Source organism: Lagenorhynchus albirostris, chromosome 3 (genome assembly GCF_949774975.1).
Source record: "Lagenorhynchus albirostris chromosome 3, mLagAlb1.1, whole genome shotgun sequence".
NCBI classification, from domain to species: domain Eukaryota; kingdom Metazoa; phylum Chordata; class Mammalia; order Artiodactyla; family Delphinidae; genus Lagenorhynchus; species Lagenorhynchus albirostris.
The window spans coordinates 126,077,650-126,103,195 of NC_083097.1; the positions used below are offsets into that span (position 1 = coordinate 126,077,650).

At 53.1% G+C, this 25,546-nt stretch overlaps 1 protein-coding gene and 1 long non-coding RNA gene across 10 annotated transcripts in view; one reads left to right on the top strand and one right to left on the bottom strand.

Moving 5' to 3' along the window:
- Positions 1 to 14,144, bottom strand: part of CAMK2A (calcium/calmodulin dependent protein kinase II alpha) — a 45,919-nt gene extending 31,775 nt beyond the window's left edge. For 4 of the 9 annotated variants that reach the window (XR_009539632.1, XR_009539631.1, XM_060143992.1 and 1 more), the window contains exons 1-6: positions 12,782 to 12,836; positions 9,546 to 9,605; positions 8,828 to 8,866; positions 2,768 to 2,822; positions 1,814 to 1,879; positions 1,629 to 1,701 (exon numbers count right to left, since the gene is read on the bottom strand). Coding sequence is in view for 5 of the 9 variants with exons in the window: in XM_060143992.1 (XP_059999975.1) it covers positions 1,629 to 1,701; positions 1,814 to 1,879; positions 2,768 to 2,822; positions 8,828 to 8,866; positions 9,546 to 9,605; positions 12,782 to 12,821 (333 nt within the window). In the remaining 4 variants the exon portion in view is untranslated. Of the gene's footprint in view, positions 1 to 1,628; positions 1,702 to 1,813; positions 1,880 to 2,767; positions 2,823 to 8,827; positions 8,867 to 9,545; positions 9,606 to 12,781; positions 12,986 to 14,051 lie in introns of those variants that run through there. The other 5 variants (XR_009539633.1, XR_009539634.1, XM_060143994.1 and 2 more) reach the window with 3 other exon arrangements.
- LOC132517214 (uncharacterized) lies at positions 9,428 to 12,382 on the top strand. Its single transcript, XR_009539636.1, has 3 exons — positions 9,428 to 9,624; positions 9,995 to 10,158; positions 11,858 to 12,382. It is a non-coding gene; the product is annotated as an uncharacterized LOC132517214 (long non-coding RNA).
- Positions 14,145 to 25,546: the final 11,402 nt, after the last annotated feature.

A 25,546-nucleotide genomic window follows, 5' to 3' on the forward strand; every position in this document is an offset into this window, starting at 1 on the left:
GAATGCGCCACTAATTAATCTATCCGGAATGGCCTAAATTTGTGCTGCCTCTCCCTGTTCCTCCTCTCGTGCAGGGGCTATGGTTATAATGGGAACAGGCCCTCGGGGAAACCTGCCCTGCAGTCTGACCAGAGACTCTCTTTGCGTGCACACTTGCCTGCGGGTCTAGACTGAGACACTGGGAGCTCACCTGGGCTCAGGTGCAGAGCCACAGATGGCTCGTGACAGTCAGAGGTGAGCAGGGGTTCTGGTCAGAGCACTGCACCCCAAAGAGGGACCTGGACTGACTGCAGGATGCCCAGAGAGGGTACCCGGGATGAGGAAGGCCTGGAAATCCCATCCTAGGGGGGAATGGAGGAGAACAGCCCGCAGAAGCCTGAGGAGCTGCTACAAAGCCACTCACGTGCCTCCAGGGTGCTCTGAGCTGGAGGCCTGACCTCTGTGTGGCCCCAAAGGGTAGACCTGGGGTTCACAGGCGAAGCCCCACAGTGGGAAAGATTGAAGGAGCATTTCCTAGTAGTTCAAGGGGCTACCCCATAAGAAGTGAATTCATAGTCACTGAAAGTCAAAAAGCAGAGGTTTCATGGACACCTGGCAGAGTCACCTAGAAGGGTTAGGCAACCTGCAGAAGCAGGAGGTGCAGTGAGTGGCGTTTTGGTCCCAGCCCACCGGGAGCATGGGATCTGGGGTCAGAAGCCCAGGGCTCCAGCCCTAGCTCAGGCACAACTGAACTGCCTGTTCTCGGGCAAATCCCCTGGATTCTTTAGGCCTTAGTTTCCTGCTCTGCAAAATGGGGGTGGTGTTATGCAGCTACCGCACACTGATGCCCTGAAGCCCAGCAGAGGAGCACCGTGAAGCATGTGCTGACCGGGCGAGGCCGTGAAGCTGGTGCCAAGCTTAGACTCCACATCTGCTTAGTCCAGTCCATCTCCTTCAAGTGGGAAGAGGGAGGACGTGGAGGGCCCCAAAGCCTGTTTTCCTACCTCACCACTCCCCTCAGAGGCCCAGAAGCAAGACTGATAACGTGTCTGTGTACCAGGCACTGTGCTGTCTCCTTTTTTTTTTGGCGGTACGCGGGCCTCTCACTGTTGTGGCCTCTCCCGTTGTGGAGCACAGGCTTCGGCCATGGCTCACGGGCCCAGCCGCTCTGCGGCATGTGGGATCTTCCCGGACCGGGGCACGAACCCGTGTCCCCTGCATCGGCAGGTGGACTCTCAACCACTGCGCCACCAGGGAAGCCCTGTGCTGTCTCCTTTGACATCCTCAGCAACCCTGTAATGAGGTTGCTATGACAACCCCCACCATAAGGAAGCTGAGGCAGTGCAGCTAGAAAGTGGCCCAGCTGGGATTTGGACTCCACCAGAGCCAGCCTTGGTGGCCTAGCTGCCTCTCACCTGGCACAAAGCACCTGAGGCTGGGAATCGGGAAACCTGGGTCCCCAGCCCAGATGCTCCACCTCCCTGAGCCCGGTTTCCTCATCTGAAGAGTGGGGGAGATATTCCCCACCCAGCCCAATCCAGGGAAGCTAACGGGGTTCTGATAGTACCCCTGGCTCTGCAGGTGGAGGGAAGGGCAGGGGATGGAGGGGCAGGCTCCCGGTGAGCCGCACCCTCAGGTGGGTCGCTCACCTTCAAGTCCCGGTGTACCACCCCCATCTGGTGGCAGTGCAGCACGGCCTCCAGGATCTGCTGGATACAGTGACTGAAGAGAGAGAGGAAGGGGGCAGGGCGTGAGGGCGGGCCTCCCCTGGGGAGCCAGCAGGAGGGAGTGCCCTGCCCCCAGGCACCATTGCCAGGCTGCACCTGGCACTCACCTGGCATCTGCCTCACTGTAATACTCCCGGGCCACGATGTCTTCAAACAGCTCCCCGCCGGTGACGCTGCAGAGACAGGCACAGAGTCACTCACCCACAGAGGCCCCAGGTGCCACGTCTTTTGGAAAAGTCTCCAGGAAGCTAAGAGTGGGGCCCAGGGACCTCAGAACCTCTGGCCCAAAGGGAGGGGCCCCAGAAGCCACAGGGGTGCTCCCCACTACAACCCCCTTCCTGACTTCCAGCCCACCCTTCCACTGACCTCTCTCCCATCCACCCTCGGGGAGAGCCAGGCTGAGGTTAGAACTGGGGGTGAGACACTCAGAACACGTCATTATGACTCATTAGGCTCTTGGAAACCCAATGACTGGAGCTTTTTTGTTTTTTAATAGACTAGTTTTTGGGGGAGCGGGTAGCTAAATTTTTGGTGAACGTGGTGAAATTTTTTGTGAACGAATTTTTTGGTTCACATCAAAGTTGAGCAGTAGGTACAGAGATTTCCTATAGCCCCGCTGCACATCCCCCCACCCTGACATGCACAGACTCCCCCATTGTCTCAAGTATTGTCCTTTACCCATGAGACCGGGAGCCACTGAGACCTCTCAGTTCATGTTTGCTTTTCATTCAATTGACTGGCTTTAAAAACTTTAAATTTATTCCAAAAGGAAACTTTATATCACCACTAGAAATGGAAGACCAGCATCACTGGCCACAAATAGAAACGAAACTAAATATATGATGATGGAAGTTAAAAGTGTTTGTTGGTGTGTCAGGAAAACCAGCCTGCACTGCTCAGGTGACAGGCCTACCGTGTTTGGGGAAACTCTGTATCAGAAGAGGTAATTCAGCCCAACCTAGGAGGCATGTGGACTCTTCAGGCCAAGAGACCCAGTGAGGTCATCCCTGCCAAGGCTGTCCCCATCCCCACTCTACATCCCAGGATGGGGCCAGACTCACAGGTCAAAGATCAGGTAATGGTGTCCCTCCTCGGAGATGCTGTCGTGGAGCCGGACTGTAGGAGGGGCCAAGGCAGCTGGTTACGCAGGACACAGGGCTTCCCACCCCCAGCCTCCCTCTCACCCCTCAAATAGCCAACATTTCAGTTTCTCCGAAAGTCACGGAGCACAAGCCAGTTGCCAGGTGCCTTGACAAATACATATGAACAAAGGGTCACTGACATCAGGCATCCCCAAAAGATGCCTGGGCTTAAAGACTAAAGACTCCTGCTTTGGTCAAAGTTTGGTCCCCTTCCCACTGCAACCTTCAGTTTCCCTGCTGGGAAGGCCAGTGTCATGGAAAGACCTGTGGCTCAAATCTCTGCCACTATGCTAGCTGTGTGAGTTTGGCCAAATTGCTATCCCTTTCTGAGCCTCTCTTTCCTTGCCTGGACAATGAGAATGAAACCCCTGGACTCGCAGCCTTCTTGTGAGAATTCCACGAGGCACACAATCGATGTTTACTCAGTGCTGGCCCTGTGCTAATGGCCCTGCTCTGCTTCCGGGTCTGAGGTGACAGCAGAGCTGGTGGAGGGGGGAATGACATTGGTCCCTCAGTTCTGGCTGCTGAGAAACTGACATCTCTTCATACCTCATTTACCAAGAACAAAGGCAGAGCTCCCAGGAGCCCAGAGCTTCCAAATTACCCCCTGAGCTTCTGGGAAAAAAAAAGGGGGCCCAAGGCCTGGGGGGCTGACTCTGTGGTCAGGGTCCCACACCCTGCCAGCCAAGGACAAGTTCTCCCAGGACAAGTTCATGTCCTTCCCTGCACCACAACTTAAAAATGGCCGTGGAGGGGGGTGTGGGCTCAAAGAATTACAGTACATTGCACAATGGAAAATTACACAGCTGTTAAAATAATGCGGCAGTTACGTATCCGCTGGTGTGGAATCGTCTCTAAATTATGCTGTTTGGTGAAAAAGCAAAGAGCAAAGCAGTATGCATAGTCCTTTTCTGAAAGGATGTATTTCAGCTTGCGTACGGCATAAGTCTCTCTGGAAGGATACAGAGATGTGGGCGCTGAGGGTGCCTTGAGGAGGGGAATTGGGACAGCTGGGGTTGTGGGTCGTTGTGACTTTTCTCTGTAAGCCCCAGTGCCATCTGAATTCCTGCCATGTACGTGTATTTCTGACTCAATACCGAGCCCCCGAAAGAGCTTGTGGCCCTCACATTGGCACATAAAGTTTGGAGAAGCAGGCATTAAATACCCCAGAGTGTGTCTACAGAGAGGAGGATCAGAGATGGAGGATGAAGGGGACACAAATTTAAATAAAATGTCTTTTAAAAATCTTAAATGATATATATTTATAAATAATGACTGAAAGATGTTTTTAGTATATGTGCTGCCGAAGCGAGCACCTGAAAAATGTTTTTAAACTACCTTAAGGCAAAACTAAAAAGTAGGTAGCCTGAGAGTACATATAATATAATCCTGCTTTAATTATTTATCAACATTTTATTATAAAAAATTTCAAACAGGGCTTCCCTGGTGGCCCAGTGGTTGAGAGTCTGCCTGCCGATGCAGGGGACACGGGTTCGTGCCCCGGTCCGGGAAGATTCCACATGCCGCGGAGCGGCTGGGCCCGTGAGCCATGGCCGCTGAGCCTGCGCATCCGGAGGCTGTGCTCCGTGATGGGAGAGGCCACAACAGAGAGAGGCCCGCGTACAGAAAAAAAAAAAAAAATTTCAAAGAGAGTCAAGTGAATACCCAAGTACCCACCACCTGGGTTCTATCATTAATGTCTTATTATACTTACTTTATTATATTTCTATCTATCCCTTCATCCTTTAACCTATTTCAATTTGTTAATGCATTTCAAAGCAAAGATAGGCTTGACTTTTGAAATGTATGTGTTTTGAACTGAGCATCCTGTATTTTCTGAGTGCAGAATCTGACAACTGTACATTGGTGCCCTGCCCAGACCCCCTTTAGTAAGATGGTGCAGCCATCCTGCAGCTGCAGTGGGTTGGCTTACCACTCACAGTTGCCCTCCTTCTCTGGAGAATAGCGCACTGCTGACGGAGCCACCTTGCCCACATGGTTACCTATAGCCTTCAGCCAATGATGGACTAATGTGGGGAGGCAGAGTCTGTGCAAAGGGCCAGTCTCCTTTCCTCAAGGAGGGACAACTCCAGATGTTTATGTTCCAGAGGCCTCCCCACTGCACCCTCCACCTGGGACCAGGTCAGAGTTAGACTTGACCTGAGGCCACGTTTCTGCTCAGTTCCCTCCCCTCCCTCCATCCTGCTTCACCCCATCCCTTACAGGCTTCCCCTGGGAGCACACCCTCAGTAAACCACACGCACCTGAATCCCTGCCTCAGGCTCTGCTTCTAAGAAACCTGACCTGAGGTAATATGTTTAGATGTACTTGAGAAGGTACAGATATCAGATATTACATGGAAGCCTATATCATCAATGTTAGCTCTAGATGCTGAGGTTATAGGAGATACATCTAAAATTATTAGTCTTCTCATTCATCTACCATTAACTTGCATTAACAGTGTATCAGGGCAAAGTTTTGAAAAACACCCTTTCCTCCAAGAGGATTCTTGGGCAGCAGACTCCTTCCCGTCTACTCTGCTCAGGTGTTTTAACTCCTCTTTCCTGAGTGTGAGAAGCTCTGAGAAGCCAAGCTACATCCAGAACCGTCTCAAAAAGAGCTTTTAGAACTGGGTCAACAGCCATTTCGGAGGAGCTCCAAGAAGACTGGGGTTCCAGATCTACCCTCTGGCCAGGAGCCTCAGCCCCTTTTAGAGAAGGTCCTCAGGGCTCAGGGAAATGGACAGAATGCGGGGGCGAGGGGCGTATCCAGAGCTGCCTGTAGCTCAGATGGTGCCTTTGTGCTGATTGTAAAAGGCTGGCCCTCTGCTCAGCCAGGCGAGGGGGATATGGGCTGGATTCCGGCCTCCACCTGCGGGATGATACTGGCGTTGGCTTCAATCCCCGAGAGATGGCTGCATCACGGCTCAGAGCTCAGGAGACAGGACTCCTCATTTCAGTGCTGTTTTCACACACAAAACCTCGCCTCCCGTGGATGGAAGCTGTCCTCAGGGAAAACTCAACCCAGAGCCCAAGAGAGGCAAGGATTCAAGGGCCATGGCCTATGTGACAGTCCCATCTCCTGGTGGGGAGACTGGCATGTGTGTGCTCATTGATTTATGCTGTCACTGCTTGTCAAAGAGCAAACAAATCTGTAACCTAGTTTTCATTTGTGTAGCTGGATTCATGAACTTCTGACACTCCTGTCCTATTTCCAACAGTTACCATTGTTTTCTTTGAAACTGAAGGGTCTATTTGACCCCCTGGCCACTGCCCCGCCCCCCAACAGCACACTCCTGATAGCACCTGATAGTCACAGAAGGACTGAGAACATGGGCTCTGCAGTCAGACTCTCTGGGTTTGCCTTCCAGCTCCACCTCTTAGAAGTTGTGTAACTTTGGGCAAATTACATAACCTCTCTGAGCCTCCTCTTCTAGCAGCAGTGCTAATACCACTGCACTGGACTGGTGTGGGGAGTTAATGCAGTGATGTTCGTACAGCACTCAACACAGTGCCTGGCACTAGGAAGAACTTAATAAATGAAGACATCATCATCTTCATCACTGACTAACCTCACTTCCCTTGGCCACCCCAAATCACCTGCTAAACTCTCATGTTGTCTCCTGCTCCCTGGGGCGGCCTTTGGGGTTCAGGGGCGGGTCTGCCTCAACAGCAGGTGCTAATGGTACAGAGAATAGAGTATTGTCCTCCCCGAAGCAGGAGCTAGGAGGTAAATGCTTTGTGCGTAGCACAGCTGGACCCACCTGTGCTGAGCCAGGGACCTCCCTGACCCAGTGCCCTGTGTGTGGCTGGGCAGTGGCCATACGCAGGCAGCAGCCAGTGACCTTGGCTGGACTCACCAAGCAGCCTGAATAGGACTCAGCCTAGTTTCTCTGGGCACGGACCCACTTCTCAGGTTCTGCATCCACATCTGGACCTCTTTGCACTTCTTTGGGCAGATTCCAATCTACTTTGAACTGAGATGCTTGGAGGCTCAGGAAGTGGTACCCTCCAAGGACACTTCCAGCCCTAACAATAGCTTCAAGTTCCTCTGAGTGTCTTCCTGTTCTGGATCTCAGCTCTGCTCTCCACGTCCCTGTCCATCAGCCACCCCCACCCCCTCCCCACCGTTTCTTTTTTTTTTTCCCTTTGGCTGCACCACACGGCTTGCGGGATCTTAGTTCCCTGACCAGGGATTGAACCCGGAACCCCTGCAGTGGAAGCAAGGAGTCCTAACCACTGGACCGCCAGGGCAATTGCCCCCATCCTCATTTCTTCCGCAGAGACTAGCAGAGGCCTTGGCACATGGTGGGGCCTCGGATGCCCTTGACATCAGGTAAACAAATGGAGTAAATGACTCAGTGACGATGATGAAGATGATAGCTGCCATTTCTGAGATTTTACCACCTGCCAGGCTTGTGCTAAGTGCTTGACTTACAATATCTCACTTAACCCTCACAACACTTCTAGAAAGTGAGTAGCATGATTATCCTCATTTCACAGAGAAGGGTACTGAGTCTGAGAGCTTCATAGCCTGCCCAAATTCAAACACCATATAAAAGGTAGAGCTGGGGGACTTCCTTGGTGGTGCAGTGGTTAAGAATCCACCTGCCAATGCAGGGGACATGGGTTCGAGCCCTGGTCCGGGAAGATCCCACAAGCCACGGAGCAACGAAGTCCGTGCACCACAACTACGGAGCCTGTGCTCTAGAGCCCGTGAGCCACAACTACTGAGCCCACGTGCTGCAACTACTGAAGCCCGTGTGCCTAGAGCCCGTGCACTGCAACAAGAGAAGCCACTGCAATAAGAAGTCCGTGCACCACAACAAAGAGCGGCCCCCGCTCACCACAACTAGAGAAAGCCTGCACACAGCAACGAAGACCCAACGCAGCCAAAAATAAATAAATAAAATAAATAAATTTTTTAAAAGGCAGAGCTGGGATTTGAATCCAGGTGTGTCTGACTACAACCTCCATTCTCTAAACCACTGTGTTATATATAATGCCCCAAACTGACGACTCAAAATCTTCATGGCTCAAAGGAATGAGAATCATATGAAGATTTAGGCAAGAGGCAAGACTCCAGGTAAGGTTGCTCTGTGGGAGGGTATAGACTGAGAAAAAGTGGAGCAGCTTAATGATAATAAAGCACTTACGGGGGGTTGTTATTGTACTATGCTCTATGTGATCATCATAATCCTACAAGCTATGTATCATTTCCATTTTCCAGATGAGAAAATTGAGCTTCAGAGCAGTTAAACAACATGTCATGGATCACACAGCAATTAAGCAGCAAACCCAGGATTTGAGCTGCAGTCTGTCAGCCCCAGAGCCCATAACTTACTCCTCCCCTTTAGAGCTGGGAATGAGCGGGCGAAGGAGGAGGCAGTGTTGACCTGAGACAGCTGCAACTGTGTAGTGGCGCACGCGTGCGCGCACATACACTCCCCACCTCCTTCCTCCAGGACTGATGGCCTTTCTAAGCACCATGGGATTATATAGTCAGAGACCACTCATGACCCCCTCCATTGTACAGTTGGGGAGCTGGAGGCCCAGAGAGGGTAGGAGCTGCCCACGGTCATAAACAGGTCAGGGGCCAGGATCCAACCAGGGTTGCTCCCCGCCAGCCACCTTGCCACCCCTTCTCCGATTCTAGCCCTGGAACCTCCAGCTGCTGTGTGTACAGCTCTGCTCCTTTTCCCAGGCACTGGGAAAGGGGAGGTGCCTTCTGGGTATAAATAGCAGATGGAGATGCTTCTCTTCATCAAGGAAGTTAACCCTTGGGGCCCTGGACATAGAGAGATGCTTGCCTCCTGAGGGAGAAGGCTTGGTAGCTGTCAGAGCTGGAATGTTCCTTACAGAGCACCTAGACCTTGTTCCTCAAGTGTGGTTGGTAAGCCAGCAGCCGTGGCATCACCTTGCAGTGTGTTAGGAATGCAAAACCTCAGGCCCCATCCAGACCCACTCAACCAGAATCTACCTTTTAACAAGATGCCCAGCTGGTCCAGACAGTCCCCTCCTTGTGAAGATGGGAGAAGTGGCTCAGAGAGGGTAGTGCTCCTACCCAAAGTCACACAGCTGTTCCCTGACAGAACTATATCTAGACTCTGCACTCCCTCCCCTCCATGACCCAAAACGCTGCCAGGCTGGGACGCAGCCCCCAAGTTGTGCAGGGGTGGGGGAGGGGAGGTCAGGTAGCGATGTGCTCTTTCAGCGCCATCCTGCCCGCCCTGGGCTCAGCCGCTCCATGCAGCCTGCGTTCAGTCCACCCTGGGCAGGGGCCACGTTGGGGCTGGCCTCGGAGAGGCCGGCGCTGCAGGTCTATGCAGGTGGGCAGGGCCACGGAGCCAGGCTGACTCAGCGTGGGGGTAGGTTTGGGGAGTGGGCTGCACCGGTCAAGGCCAAGCTTGGCCTATTTTCGTCTCTCTCAGAGCTTGGGGAGTTTTCCTGAAACAGCTTTTCTGAAGGAGGCTGCTGGCAGTGTGGGCTGGAAGGAAGGGCCCCTTCTTCACCTTCCCCCCCCCAACCAAGCTGCTCTCCGAGGAGTGCGGAAACCAAGACACACCCTTTCCCACCTCTATCGCCTCAGTCCCCGAGAAGAGAGCAGCTACCCGCTCCCCTCAACAAACACCTACCAGGGCAGGCAGGGGAGCTGGGCCAGGCCCCACCTGTACCCCTCACCCATCCCCCATGCTCACCAATGTTGGGGTGCTTCAGCAGGCGGCAGATGCGGGCTTCACGCTCCAGCTTCTGGTGGTCTGAAACACAGATGCCCAGGTGAGTCCAGGTGAGGGAGGAGCCTCCACCCATCCCATCTCTCCCTCCTCACAGCCTCCACCTCCCAGGGCAGCACCTGGGCCCCAGGCAAGCTCGTCCGCCTTTTGGGCAGAGCCTCTGGGTCCTCCAGGAAGGCAGTGGGATGCAGCGAAAGAGAGAGAGGCTGGGTTTGCAGTGACGCAGAAGTCCCTTCCCCTCCCTTGGCTTTCAGGGCTCTCAAACGAGGGGCATCTCTTTCCTGTATCAGAGCCAATCTCCAGGCAGCCTGGAACATCCCCACTCCCACAACAGGCTCCAGCTGCCCCTCCTCCAGCCCTGCCCCTCACACTACACCCCAGACGGACTGCACTGCTGAACTTCACCTCTCCAGGCACGCGCTGCTCAGCCCTCCCACTCTGGAGCCTTCGCACACGCGGTTCTCTCAGCTTGGAAAGCTCCCTCTCGGCCTCCCACCTGTTCCTCACCGGCTGTCATTCACTCCTACCCATCCTTCGATGTCGCCCTTTCCTGGCAGCCTGCCCCGACTACCAGCTGGTAGGGGCTCCTCCTCTGTGCTCTCGGGGCCCCTGGACAGCACGTCCCATTCTGTCTCAGGGAGATCGCTGTCCTTGAGGACGAGGACTTGGTCTCTGTTGTGCCTGTGGCATCTACCCAAATGCCTGGCCCATAGTAGGTGCTCAAGGAATAACTGAATGAAAGAACAAACGACTGAATGAACGAAACTTTCTAAGGGAGTGGGAATTCTCTGCAGGAGAAGGGCCATATTAATTCACAGAAGCCGCCTCCCGTGAGAGGAGCTGGGACCAGGGACACAGAGAGCCCCAAAGAATCTGCAGGTAGAACTTGGCCATGGCAGCCTCAGGGCTTACTCAGAGATCTCCCACCTGCTTCTCAGGACTTTTGTCCAAATCCCCTGGATTTCCCTGCCCACCTGGGAGAGAGGCCTTGCTTGGGGTCTGCACCTGTGGTCCCTGATACTGAGGCTGCTGAGAGCAAGCACACACGTGACCCCACTCAGTCCTCCCAACAGCCCTGGGCGATGGGCATCACTGTCCCCGTTTTAAGCATTTTGCAATTTCCTTTTTGGTGCTTTTCTCCAATTTGGTATTTAATGCCTTAATTTTAAAAAACAAAACAGTATATAAAAGGAGCCAGTCGCAAATGTAGACTATGTAAGCCCTCATGACAGTCCTCTGAGGATGGCGCTACCACTGTGCTGGCTTTACAGAGGAGGGAACAGAGGTTCAGAGAGATTAAGTATCTGGCCCAAGGCCACACTGTGGTGAGCAGTGGCCGCACGCTTTGTACTCAGGCAGTCAGGCTCCAGGCGTAAGCTTTAAAACCTTAAGTCAGGGAGTTCCCTGGTGGCCTGGTGGTTAGGATTCCGGGCCTTCACTGCCGTGGCCCAGGTTCAGTCCCTGGTCAGAGAACTGAGATCCCGCAAGCCGTGTGTCACGGCAAAAAACAAAACAAAACAACAACAACAACAAAAAACAACCCGGTGCTGTCCCATTTTCCACACCCTGACTCATCACCACCTCCTCCACCTGCCCCCTATTCCCAAATGGGAAAATTGAGGCCCAGAGGAGGGAACTCACACAGACACTCAGAAGCGGAGCCAGGACTAGAACCCCTGTCTCTGAATGGCCCCTCCAAAGCAGGTGGGCACCAAGGAGGATGATGAGGATGGAGAAAGTCCCAGCCCTGTCTCCAGGCAGCCAGCTTCCCTCTCCCCTTCCCCCTCCATTAGAGGAATCACCAGCCGTCCTCCAAGGGCTGCAGAAACCAAGATCAATACTAACATGTGGCTTTTCCATCAGCAAAGCAATTAAGACCAATCCTTCTTCCATAGAGTGGAAGCTCCACTCCCCAGCTAAAGGCGGCTACAGGCTAGGGGAGGGGAGGCTGGTCCAGGCTTAGGGGTATCCCCCGGTTCCTCTTCCCTCTCTGCATCCTTCCATATCCTCCAGGGCGGGGGGAGGAAAGCTGATTCCCAGGCAAAGGAGGGGGATCCCCATCCAGGGCTGGTCAAGGTCCATCCCTGAGCTGAGGAAGGCTGGACCCTCCCCAGCTCCAAACCCTGCCCCCCCACCCACCCATCCCCAGCAGAACCAGAAACCAGGCAGCTCAAAGTGGGGCCTATCAGTGGGGGCTGGGGGCCTCCTGACCCAGGCTACACATTCAAGGGATAAAGGATCTAAATCCAGAATTCTGATGTTTTTCTCCACGCGAGGTCACCCGGGAGCAGAGCTACACTGACAGGATTGAAAGAAGAAAATGTTCGTCACACAGCTTCAAATGTGTGCCTGGGGACTTCCCTGGTGGCTCAGTGGTTAAGAATCCGCCTGCCAAAGCAGGGGACACGGGTTCGAGCCATGGCCTGGGAAGATCCCACATGCTGTGGAGCAGCTAAGTCAGTGAGCCACAACTACCGAGCCTGTGCTCTGGAGCCCACGAGCCACAACTACTGAAGCCAGTGCGCCTAGAGCCCGTGCTCTGCAGCAAGCGAAGCCACTGCAATGAGAAGCCCGCGCACCGCATCGAAGAGTAGCCCCCGCTCGCCGCAACTAGAGAAAGCCCACACACAGCAACGGAGACCCAATGCAGCCAAAAATAAATAAATAAATAAATTTATTTTTTAAAAAAAGAAAATGTGCCTGGTTACCAGACCTCACTGCTGGAAAAGCTAGGAACTAATTCTTTTTATAAATCTTGTAATCATCTTGTGCATAGTACAATTACACTGCATTGCAAATTTCAGCGCTAAAATCATTAATTTGTTGAATGTAAACATGTACTTTATACAATAACTTTTGTAACTCTGAAATGTTTTCATTTTCTAATATGTAGGGAACCTCAAGAAACGTAGGGACTGAGTTCCTCTTGACCTCTGAGGCCTTGCTCCATTAGGCAGATGGGGAAACTGAGGCCCAGTGCTAAAGGAGCAGTCTCTTTATCAAAATCAAGGTGGTCATCAAGGTGATCAAGCCTTATTACAACTCAGAGCTCTGAGAAACTACTCCTGAACACTCCCCCCCAACCCCCAGCCAATAGTCCTGGGCAGCCACAGACCTCTTATTAAAATATAAATTAGATACTGACTTCAAACTTGCCAACAGCTTCCTAATGTACTTAAAATACAATCCAAACTCCTCACCACATCCAGGAAGACTGCTGGGTGCTGGGTCCGACCTCATCTTGGCCTTGAAGCTCCAGCCACACTGGCCTCCTTTGCGGCCTCAGGCACTGCAAGCCCCTTCCCACCTCAGGGCCTTTGCACCTGATGCGCCCTCTGCCTGGAACACTCTTCTCCTGGGTCTTCTCATGGCTGCCTCCTTTTCAGGCAGGTCCCAGCACAATGTCACCTCCTCAGAGAGCTTCCCCGGCTGCCTTTTCTGAATGTCCCTCCAGCCCCATCGCTTCCCCATTACCCTGTCTTATTTTCTTTGTAACACTCATTGCTACCTGAAATTACCCAGCTTACTTGTGTGTTTAATGTTCTTTTCAGTCTCCCTCCTGTAGAAAACAGGTGCAATGAGAGCAAGACTTTGTCTGTGGGTCTCTGCCTTGTTCCCAGGGCCTAGAGCCACACAGCAGCTTGTCCAAGTTCCCATAGCCAAGAAGTGGCAGAGTTGGGATTTCAACCCATGTTCATAATTACTGTACTATATTGTCTCCCATTCTCATAATTGATAAATTAATCCATCCAGCTCAGTAGAGGCCCATGACGGTGAGGGGTCTGAGAGAAGCTAGTCTGCAGCCTCCTGCCTGGGTACCAGGAAGACTTGCTCCCAATGCCCATTATGATAAACGCTTTGTGAATCTTCTCCCTCTGTCCCTTGGGGCAGGCCTGGGGGCAAGATATTGGGGTTAAGGGGGCCAGCCCTGCCCAGAGCTCGGCAGGCAGCAGGTGGGTGGAAACTCTGGGGAGAGGTTCCTGGGGCCAGACAGTACCAGCAGGGCAGAGCGGGGGAAAGCAGAGCCCCGGGAAATGCAGTCAGGCAGCCTGAGGGCTCTGCCTGCAGAGGGGGTGGGCTCTAGCAGGCAGGTGGGCAGCGGGATTCTGGCTAGAGGCACAGGAACCAGGGCAGAAAATAGACCTCTGAGTCTCGGAACAGAAAATGTTCCCTCCCCCCACAGGACTTCAACAAGCCTCCAGATCCTAAGAGGTTGGAGAAATAACCCCGAGGGCCAGGAGTGCCGGGTAGGGGTGGGGAAGGAGATGAGAGAGACCGGAAAGATGTGTCTTACTGCCTCTTCGAAGGCTCCCTTGCATGGACCTGAAGCTCAGGGGCAGCCTGAATGATCTCACCCCGTGCTTCCCACCCAGCGTCCTGGGACTGATGGCCGGGGAGCCGAGGAAGTGACCCCTCAACGCTCAGGTGGACAGTGGGGCTAACGGAGGTCGCTGTATGAGGGCCAGTCACCTCTGGCGGCACCAGCCACATCCGCTTGCCCAGCGTGCCCTAAAAGGTTGATGAATTCTGTGTGTGCCTGCCTGGCGAGGCTATAGCTAGGAAGCTTCCAGAGCCCCTGGCAGGGAGCTGGCGCTGAGCATGTACTGGCTGTTGTCACTGCTGACAGGACTTTTTATTTTTTTATATTTTATTTTTTTTAGGACTTTTTAAATGCAAGAGCTTGGGCCTCACCTCCTGAATCCCACACCCTCAGGGGTGGAACTGGGGCAGCTGTATTTTTCAAAAGGCCCCCAGGGGGATTTGGCAGGGACTGGGACAGGAAAATATTTTTACCTTCATTTTATGTCTTTATGGCTTCCTCGAATTGTTTATACTATGAGCATTTTATATAAAAGAGTAGTTTAAAAATAGACACAAAAATTCTCTCCGGGGTTTGGGAAACGCTTGATAGAAGAGGCTGACCCCGTGGAGAAGGGGAAGACACAGCTCCCTGGGGAGTGAACCGACACCCCACGGGGGCGTGCCCCCCCTCTGGGAACTGCCAAAGTCACGGGGGTGCGGGGGGTGGGGGGAGTGCCAGCAGGAGAAGCTTGGAACGTGTTGGCAAATATTCAGCATCAAACCAGTCCCCACCCCAGGCACTGTGAGCGGCAAACAAAGAAACCTGCTAAAAGAAGCTCTGCCCCTCATCTCCTGCTGGGGAGAAACGCGTTGGCAGTTGGCAGACTTCTTTGGGAAGGTTCTCTCAGAAGCTCCCCACTCCCACCCTTCACATTCACCTAGGCCTGAGCGCCTTCCTCCCAGGAGCTCATAGGCCCCTCAGATCCAGAGAGGGGGCAGTTACTGCACAGCCCAGAGTCTACACTGTCCCTGGAACGCTTAGTCACCTTCCAGAAAATAGGCAATGCTCCCTCCATGCCCCCCATATGCATTTGTCTCTTTCTGTCGTGTGCTTGTGTGGATGCGGCTCTGAGAATGTGGTGAACTGGCCCAAGATTCCCCAGAATCCAGGGAGGACCTTGGTTTCTTTCTTTTTTTTTTTTTTTTTTGAGATGTTTTTGATGTGGACCATTTTTAAAGTCTGTATTGAATTTGTTACAATATTGCTTCTGTTTTATATTTTGGTTTTTTGGCCACAAGGCACGTGGGATCTTAGCTCCCCTACCAGGGATTGAACCTGCACCCCCTGCATTGGAAGGCAGGAGTGCCTTAACCACTGGACCACCAGGGAAGTCCCAAGACCTTGGTTTCTGACCCTCCCTCATTTTGGGGGCAACCCAACCAATCACCCCAAGCCGTGGCTCTAGTCCCGCCCCCTCTGTATCTCAGGGATTGGGACATCTCCCTTGATCAATAGTGATGTAAAGCACAGAGAGGGCACCAGACAGCCACTAATCACACAGCAACGGCAAGGCAAGTCCCAGCAATTGGGTGAGGCAGCCCTCCTACTGGCCTTCCTGCCAGCCCTGGCTCCCTGCCCCCGGCTCTGGCCCTTGACCTTCCACAGGTCTCGCCCTTCCACGCCAGCGTTCATGCGGACTGTGTGGCACGGCGGGCCCTGGTCTTCAGAGCACCATCCCCACCCCCAGGCCAGCCTCTCCTCCCTGAAGGACACTGGTCTGCCTATGGGGGGGGTTCAGTAACTAGGAGAAAGCACTGGACTCCCAGCAACACTGAGCCAGAGAGATGAAAGGCAGCAGCACACAGTCCAACACGGAACATGCTGGGAGGTCTGCGGGGGACAATGTGCATCCTGTGCCAGCCTCTGTGAAATCCACACCTGCTGGGCCCTGGCCCAGACACAGCTGCCACTATGCCAGGCAAACACCTGGACACTTCACCAATCCCTCACACGATGTCTTCCACACTGCACAAGCCATGGGCTGCACAGACCGCGCCTGTACCCGCCTCACCCAACAGAACGTCCTCCACCCACTGGGGGGTCCCCAAAGCAGCAAAGACCCACCATTCAGAGCGGAGATCTTTTTTTTCCGGTACGTGGGCCTCTCACCGTTGTGGCCTCTCCCGTTGCAGAGCACAGGCTCGGGACGCGCAGGCTCAGCGGCCATGGCTCGGGCCCAGCCGCTCCGCGGCATGTGGGATCCTCCAGGACCGGGGCACGAACCCATGTCCCCTGCATCGGCAGGCGGACCCTCAACCACTGCGCCATCATGGAAGCCCTAGCGCGGAAATCTTTGAAGATAATCCTCCCCAACGCGCTGACTATGGTCACCACCATTACCGCCCTAACCACATGCTAAGGGCAAGAAGCAAAGCTTCTGTGCAGGCGTTCCAAGTTTTAACGTCCATACAAATCACCAGTGTCTTGTTAAAATGCGGTTCTGGGGCTTCCCTGGTGGCGCAGTGGTTGGGAGTCCACCTGCCGATGCGGGGGACACGGGTTCGTGCCCCGGTCCGGGAGGATCCCACATGCCGCGGAGCGGCTGTGCCCGTGAGCCATGGCCGCTGAGCCTGCGCGTCCGGAGACTGTGCTCCACAGCGGGGTGGGGTCCGCGGCGGTGAGAGGCCCGCATACCGCAAAAAAAACCAAACAAAAACCAAAACAAAACAAAAAAAAATGCGGTTATGATTCCTTATATCTGGAATCATGAATTTGCATTCCTAACAGTCTCCTGGTGATGCTGATGTTACTGGTTTAGGACCACTTCCTAATTAGAATTACCTGGGGATCATTTCCAAAACCCAAGCCACAGCCCAGACTAATTAAATCGCAACCTGCGGGATCCAAGCATCAGGAGTGTTTGAAGCTCTCCAGGGGATTCCAGGCTTGTAAGCCACCGTCCAAGGGAGTATATAGGGACCAGAGGGTGGACTGGTTTGGTTGAAGCCGAGTGCACTTGGAGTTCACGGGACACTGGTTGAGCCCCCAGACGCGTCAGGCGCCGTCCTAGGTGCTGGGCGTATGTAGGGAATGAGACCCACTCCCACCTTCTTGGTGCTCATGGTCATGAGGGAACATAGATATTAAACAAGGCACCAAGCCAGTCAATGGGATAGCTCCAGGTTGATAGAAAGCCACACAGAGAGGAAACAGTAATGAGAGATATAAAATGGGGAAGTCCCCCTCAGGTCTGGGGGTCAGGGAAGTCTCTCAAAGGATGTGACATTGAACTGAGACCTGAAGGTTGAGAAAGAGCTATCCTTGTAAGGAGCCAGGTAAGAGCATCCAGGTAGAGAGAAAGGTAGGTACAGAGGTCTGGCGGTGAGAATGGAGGCAAGCGGCAGAAAAGCAGGGAAAGGAAGGCCTACCGAGCACCTTAGTCTTTACCTGCACGGGTGGATGAGGGGCAGAGAGCCTGGCTTGTGGGAGAGGCTGTGGCCTCCAGCCCAGACCCTCTAAGGAAGGAATATGGAGGTGTCTATTCTCATCATACCCACAGGAAGAAGAGCCCCCACCTCTGACAGCAGCAACATCCAGGCGGACAGACCCAGATCCTGGTTCTAACCCAAGGGGTAGAGGGAGGGCTGAAGGGAGGAGAGCCCCGGAGGGCAGGCCAGGCACAGATCCACCGCCTACCTCTGGCCGAGAGCTTCTTAGTGTTGATGATCTTGGCAGCATATTCCTGGCCAGCCAGCACCTTCACACACCTGCGCACCACTGAGAAGGCTCCCCTAGGACAGAGAAGGCAAAGAGGGTGAGGGAGGGCCCAAGGGCTGCGTTCCCAAGAGACACCACAGTTCCTGCAGCTGCACCGTGCTGGGAGGGAGCCCTCGCTCAGTGCTGCTTGGGCTCGTAGGGGCTGCTGGGGCCCGATTCAGGGACGGAGCAGGCCCGGAGACCCAGGCGAACCACTGGTAGTAAATCTTTAGGAGCTTGGCCTCATGAGACATGAGACTTGTAGAGTCCTAATAAGTTAGGTTCACCAAATTCTAAAACATTAGAATCATGCAGTGTTAGAATCACAGAATCTAGGTCCCTGGAAATTTTCAGTTTTTTATTCTTTGAGTAGGTAACACATTGACATGGTTCAAAGTTCAAAAGGTACAAAAGTGTAGATAGTTAAAAGGGTCCTCCCCATCCCTGTACACTAGTCTCCAAAGTCCCCTCCCAAGAGATGGCCAGTGTTACCAGAGCATCTTTCCACAGATACTCTCCCCAATACTGGATACTGGACCTTGCATGCTGTTCTACATTCTCCTCTTTCTCAGAAATTTTTTTTTTTTTTTTTTTTTTTTTTTGGCGGTACGCGGGCCTCTCACTGCCGTGACCTCTCCCGCCGCGGAGCACAGGCTCCGGACGCGCAGGATGTGCAGGCTCAGCAGCCATTGTTCACGGGCCCAGCCGCAACGCGGCATGTGGGATCTTCCCGGACCAGGGCACAAACTCGTGTCCCCTGCATCGGCAGGCAGACTGTCAACAACTGCGCCACCAGGGAAGCCCCAGAAATTTTTTAGAGATCCTTCTTCTGTATTATAACATAAAGAGTTCCTATTGTAAATCAACTCTACTCCAATAAAAATTTAAAAATAAATATATGTTTTTTAAAAAAAGTTCCTCATTTAATCATGTGGCTGTCCTATAACTTACCTAGCCAGTCCCCTGTCGATGGGCAATTAGGTTACTTCTGATCTATAGCTATTACAAACAGTGCTGCAATGACTAATCTTGTATGCGTGCATTACAATTACATTCCCCATGTGTACAAGTGTCTTCGACTAAACTTCTAGAACTGGTATTATTTGGTCAAAGGGTAGGTGTTGTGTGGTAATTCTGATAGATAATGAGAGATGATCCATCTTAGAGGTGTACCAACTTACTTTCGTACTAGGATGTGAGGGGACCATTTTCCTCCACCCTTGTCAACACAACGTGTTATCAAACTTTCATATCTTTGCTAGTGAGATGTGGAACGTGGTGACTCAGTGTAGATTTGATTTGGAATTTTCATATCAAGAGCGAAGCTGAGCAGTTTTTCATGTTTTAAGAGACTCCTGGGTTTTTATCTTCAACGTATTCATGGCTGGGAGAACTTGGAGCAAGGGCTGTGGGTTTCACTGCTCATAGAAGACATTGTTGCCATGTGGAATGTGGCCCATTTCCCAGATTGTTTGATTTTTCGAGAAAAACTGGAAGTCTGGGTATTTTCGTGACATTTCCCAATTTCTAAATACTGGTACCTTATTCCAAAAAATTTAAACACAGTATTTTGCCAAACAAAACTAGTTTGAGGGCTAGATCCGTCATCTAGGTGCCATGTTATACCCTCCACCACAAAGGTCAGCTGGTCCAACCCCTTCACATCACAGAGGAGGCCCCCTAACGGGCCAGACACTACCTGTGGTCACCACCATTACCACCTTAACCACAGGCTAATGTCAAGAAGCAAGTCTCCTGGGCAGCCTTCCCCAGTTTTAATGTGCATAGGAATTACCCAGGCATCTTGTTTAAAAGGCAGATTCTGATTCCTTAAGTCTGAGGCGGAGCCCCAGATTTTGAGCTTCAGTGTAGCTCAGGGTAGATTGATTGCTCAAGGTCACACAGGCCAGGTCATGTCTAGAACTCAGGTATTTCCTCCCCCAGGTTTTTGGCTTCTCTTCCACCCAGGGAGCCTGCTGCTTGCTGGCCTGAATGCCCAGGTTCCTGAAATGGCCTCACCCCACCATATCCTCCAAACTTTGATCCCCTCTCCTAAGCACACAGGCAGGTCCAAGCCACAAAAATGAGGCTGATGGGAGCTGGGGCGGACGCTGGCAGGCACCGGGAAAGCCCACAGGCTGGCGGAGATGCTTGCCCTACACACACCCCTGGGCGTTGTGTCACTGGCTTCTTCGTGTCCGGGCAGCATGAAGGGAATGGGTGGGAAACTGCGGCGAAGGATAAGTAAGAAAGATCTGGGAGGAGGGCTAGAGACCAGGAAATATGACCTCGTAGGAAAGCTGAGGAAGGCCAGAATTCATGGGCACAGCAACAGACCGCCCGTGAGGTGTGCAGCCCTGCCTGTCCTCCACCTGGAGAGAGCAGCAGACCGGGTGCCCCTCCCTGAGAAGCCTCCTGGCGACATGTCCCGTTGTTTGTGCTCCCAGAGCACCCCACACCTCCCCATCTAGCCTAGGACTGGGCTTGCTCGTTCAGCTTGTCTGTCCACCAGACGGAGGGTTCCTGAGGGCCAGGACTGGAATGTTCTCCACACCCATGCACAGGTACCCAATGCTACCTACCAACAGGGCCTCCATAAATGTTACTCTAGGAACAGGAGGCAGATTTAGGTGAGAGGTTCTGAAATGAGACGGGGAGGAGATTTCAGTCTGGGGTTTTAGGAATAGGAACAGCCATCTGAGGAGGGTGCGCACACTGGTCTCTCAAAGGTGCCCACCCTACCCAAACAGGGAGGTTTCTGCCCAGCGGGAGGCCATGATTCTCAGAAGCCCCAGGAGAGAGAATGTTTCAAGGGGTCACTTCTGGGAAAGGTTTTGCGAACTCCAGGGAGAGGAGGAGCAGAGAAGGAGGGCTTGTCTCACTCACCAGCATCTAGCTCATGCTTGGGCCAGAGTTGGAGTTTAATTAACTTGGATGGAGGGATGGATGGATAGAGTGAGGGAGAAAGGGAGGATGTGAGGCAGGGAGGGAGAAATATAATTTCTCCACTAGAGAAACAAAACTCCATTCTAGATAAAGACATTAGATCGATGGTTATCAAACTGACTGTTTCAGAATGCCTTGGGAATCTTTTTTTTTTTTTTGCTGCATTGGGTCTTTGTGGCTGCGTGCGGGCTTTCTCTAGTTGCGGCGAGCAGGGGCTACTCTTCGTTGCGGTGCGTGGGCTTCTCATTGCCGTGGCTTCTCTTGCTGCAGAGCATGGGCTCTAGGCGTACGGGCTTCAGCAGTTGCTGAGCGTGGGCTCAGTAGCTGTGGCTCGCGGCCCTAGAGCGCAGGCTCGGTAGTTGTGGTGCACGGGCTTAGTTGCTCCGTGGCATGTGGGATCTTCCCGGACCAGGGCTCGAACTCGTGTCCCCTGCATTGGCAGGTGGATTCTTAACCAATGCGCCATCTCTTTTTAAAAGATTCCCGGACTTCCCTGGTGGTGCAGTGGTTAAGAATCCGCCTGCCAATGCAGGGGACACGGGTTCGAGCCCTGGTCCGGGAAGATCCCACATGCCGTGGAGCAACTAAGCCCGTGAGCCACAACTACCGAGCCTGCGCTCTAGAGCCGCGAGCCACAGCTACTGAGCCCGCATGCCACAACTACTGAAGCCCACACGCCTAGAGCCCGTGCTCTGCAGCAAGAGAAGCCACCGCAATGAGAAGTCCACGCACCGCAACGAAGAGTAGTCCCCGCTCGCGGCAACTAGAGAAAGCCCGCACGCAGCCACGAAGACCCAATGCAGCCAAAAATAAATTTCAAAAAAACAAACAAAAAAACATATTCCAAGGCATCTCCCAGACCTACCAAATCAGAACCTTCAGATGCAGGCCCAGAAATCAGTATTTTCAGTTAACAGGCTGCCCAAGTGATTGTTCCCCAGCCAGCTTGGCACTGCCCTGCCCGCCTTCTGGGGAAGTCCTGCTAAATGCCCGGTCCCCCTAGAAATCAGCATTGATGGGCCATCACATGGGGCTCTGTGCAGAGAGGCTCAAGAGTCTCTATGACCCTGGGCTCTGCCCCAGGAGCTGAGGACCTAAGAGCCATGTCTATAAAACAAGAGAAGGCAGGCTTGCTGAACTTCCTCCTCAAAACACAGCACCAAGATTTGTGTAAATCCCAGGCTCTAACTAGGGGTCCAGGCCAAGGGCGGAGCAGCGGAGGAACCCTGTGTCTCTGAAACGTAGGCATATGCATTTTTTTCTGGGGCAAGAATGCATAGCTTTTAGCAGATTCTCAGAGCGAGGAGTTTATCAAATCCAGTTCAGGGCTACTGATCCAGAGAACACCAGCCTCTCACATACCCAGAAGATGTCCTCCCTTCAAATGCACATTCACCACTGAGCTCCTTGGCCCTCACAGCAACCCTGTGAAGTTGGAATTATGATCCCCTATTTCACAGATCAGGAAACTGAAGCCTTAAGGGAGCAGGCATAATCCTGTCGAGGCTGTGAAGAGAATCCAGGTCACCTGCCCTTGTTCTTCTGACTCCACCAAAGGCAAGAGAGTGTGACCCTAAAAAGCAGGGGCTCTGGGCTCACAAAGCCCTGTGATCTGATCGTGACTGAGCCCCGACTGTGTGATATTGAACTTGGCCCTTCAACTGTCTGTTTCCTCCTATAAAATGTGGTCTATAATAATATCTCCTTCCTGGGTTTGTTGGGGAGGTTAAGGGAGGTAACACATGCAAAACACTGGGCACAGTGCCAGGTACACAAATGCCTGAATGGGGCGAGGAAAGGGTCTGGGCCAAGGAGCCCCTCTTTCTACCCACACAGCCTCAGGTCTCCATCCACAAGTGGAAGGGCTCCTCCCTGCCTGTCCCGGTGCTGGGGATCAGGGAGAGGAGGGGCAGAGGAGAATCTGCAGCAAAATGAGAGTGTGGGCAGCAAGCTCGCAGCCGTAACTTCCTCTCTTTTTTATCTTTTGTTTAAAAAAGGCATGTTTCTGCATTCTCGTCCCGCATGAGCCAGTGGCCACAGCCCAGCAGCCTTGGCAAAAGGAAGAGCCAACCCACTCCTCCCACGGCCCTGAGCTGAGCAGGTGGCCAGTGGGTGGGTGGGTAGGAGCCTGGAAACAGGACAGGGTGGAAAAGGGGAGGAGGCCAAGGTGGGGAGGGCAGGGTGGGAGGGAGCGACCAGGGGTCCCAAGAGGAAGGGATGAGGCCTGCAAGCGAGGGCCCTACGTGAGTGGGGGATGTCCATGGGGGGTACTGGGAGTGCCTGTGACAGCGTTCCTGGGTGCAAAGTGTTCGGGGGGGGGGGTGTCTGCCCACAGGTGTGTGTCAGCAGCCCATCAGTGCCCTTGTGTATGTGATGTCAAGAGGCTCTGGGTGTGACAAAGCACACGTGCGTCACCCTGGGTAAGTACCCATGTTAGGAGAGGGTCACAGAATGTGGGCAGGGAGGGGTGTGTGTGTCAGATAGACACTGGAGGGACGAGACCTCAGCTCTCAGCCCTGCTGGGAGGTCTTGGGCAGGGGTCCGGCCCAGCGTGGGCATCAAATTCTTCATCTGCAACTTGGGGGGTGGGGTGGGCGTGGGGCTAAAAGGTACACAGGCCTTTCCACCTTCAATATTCTGTAGCGAGCTGTCCAACAGAACTTTCTGTGATGATGGAAATACTCTGTGTTGTCCATTGTGACAGGCACTAGCCTCATATGGCTATAGAGCATTTGAAGTGTGGCTAGTGGGACTGAAGCACTGAATTTTTAATTTTATTTCATTTAAATCATTATAAGTGGCTAGTGAACACCATATTGGATAGTGAGGTTTTATGTGGATAAGAACAGGCGCTCCTGAACCAGGCAAACCAGAGTTCAAATCGTGGTTCAGCCTCTTACCAGCAAGTTATTTAACCTTGGTAAGACTATTTCCTCCCCTGTAAAATGTAAGTGAGAATAGTACCCACCCTGAGCAGCTGTTTCAAGGATCCAGTGAGAGAGTAAGGTATGCAGTGGGTTTAGCCCAGTCCCTGGAGTATAGTAAATGCTCAAGAAACAACACCTTTTATAGGCATCATGATCTCCGAAGTGATGAGAACAGCCAGCATCATCAGAGGCAAATTGGACCTTGTCTGCCAAGCTCGGGGAAGGAGCAAGCCAGGACAGGAGGTGTGGGGAGGCCATGGTGAGGGGGTGGGGTGCTCCCCAGGGCCCAGCAGCCTGTCCCTGGATATGAGCAGGCAGGGAGGCCGCACCTGGGTCTCCGACTGACGGATGGGGAGGTTGCCGTGATAGTGGGTCCAGTGTGGCTGAGAATGTGCGGACGTGCTAATGGGCCGTGAGAAGCAAGAGTCGCACTGGGAGATTGCTTCTCAGCTGCCTGGTAAGCAGAGTGTCCTGGGAGCTGCTGGCTGCCACCCACAGCAGGCTCATCACCCTCTCTGGCCTAAAACACCCCAAAATGCTGACATGGCTGCAGAGGCGGCACCAGGAACATTAGATGGGGACTCAGGAGGCCTGGGTCCTTGGCTGCCAACTTGCTTATACTTCCATTTGAAAAATGGAGATGAGGAGCCCCAGCCCCATTTCCTCCTGGGCCAGCTGTGAGAAGTGTCTGCTACGTAGTGATAAGAAGAGGTTCCTGATACCCAAGACTGGTTACTGCCAACTTCCCCTAAAGGAACCCTCCCCTCCTTTATGCCGGAGCCTCCCAGAGCCCACGGCATTTGCCTGTGGGTGTCAGCAGACGGGGACACTGCTTACGGGGCTTCAGTCACCGAACCCCCTCTCCACTCTGCCCTCCTTGGGGGTCTGATGAGCAGGAGTCCTGACAATCTCTAGGGTCTTCCCTTCATTGGCTGCTTCCTCAAACACACCCAGGTCTCCCACATTCTGCAACAATAAACAACCTTCCTTCTCCCAAACTTAAAAAATTGAAAAAAAAGCAAGAGTGTTTCTCTCGACCCAGCAACCTGGGCCACTTCCTTCCTCCCTTTGTTGCTGCCAAACTTCCAGAACAAGTGTCCGACATCCACCGCCTCCTCTTCCCACCTCCCACACTCCATGAACCCACCACAATCTGGTTCCCACCTCCGGACTCCCTGGAAGAAAAGTTGTGCCAGGCCCGTCCCCCCAGCCCCCTGCCAGCCCCGGCATCCCCCACTAGACCTGATTGATCTGCCTGATTGCCCCACTCACCACCCAGCTTTGAGACCTAGCTTCCCTCTTCTTTCTGCCACACTCTCCCTGGACAGCCCCCGCCACTTGCTGACAGTGCTTTCACTTCTTCATCCCTCCTCCCCATAGCATTGCTGCTCCCTGCTCGCTCTCCACCCATTCTTACCTCTTCCCCCTCCATCCCTTCTACCCAGGACCATCAGCTGGGATTTCTGGGGAGGCTCTGGGCGTTCACGAACACACCTAAAACTTGAACAAATTTATTCTATGTCTGTGCATTGTTCTGGGCAGAGGATGTATATTTTTCATTAGCTTGACAGAGGATTCTCTGACACCCGTCCCCCCCAAAATGATGAAAACCACTGACTATCACCCAAGGTTGAAATCTTCTTCTATACCGCCCCTCCTCTCTTCAGAATGCTAGTCCCAAATTTCTAGCTACTCACCATCTTGCCTGGATGCTATGTGATAGGCACCTCTTAATCAAAGTCCACTCTCCTCCCCCAGATCTCCCCACTCTGGGTTAATATACCTAAGCATTCTACCTCTCTGAGACAAGCTGGGGTGACTTCAGAAAGTTCCTGCTCGGGACTTCCCTGGTGGTCCGGTAGTAAGATTCTGTGCTCCTAATGCAGGGGGCACAGGTTCAATCCCTAGCTGTGCAACTAAGATCCCAAATGCCACATGGTGCATCACGTGGCCAAAAAAAAAAAAAAAGGAACGTTCCTGCTCAAATGTATACGGACCTGTTATCTGTGAGAGGATTAGCTTCCAATACCTCT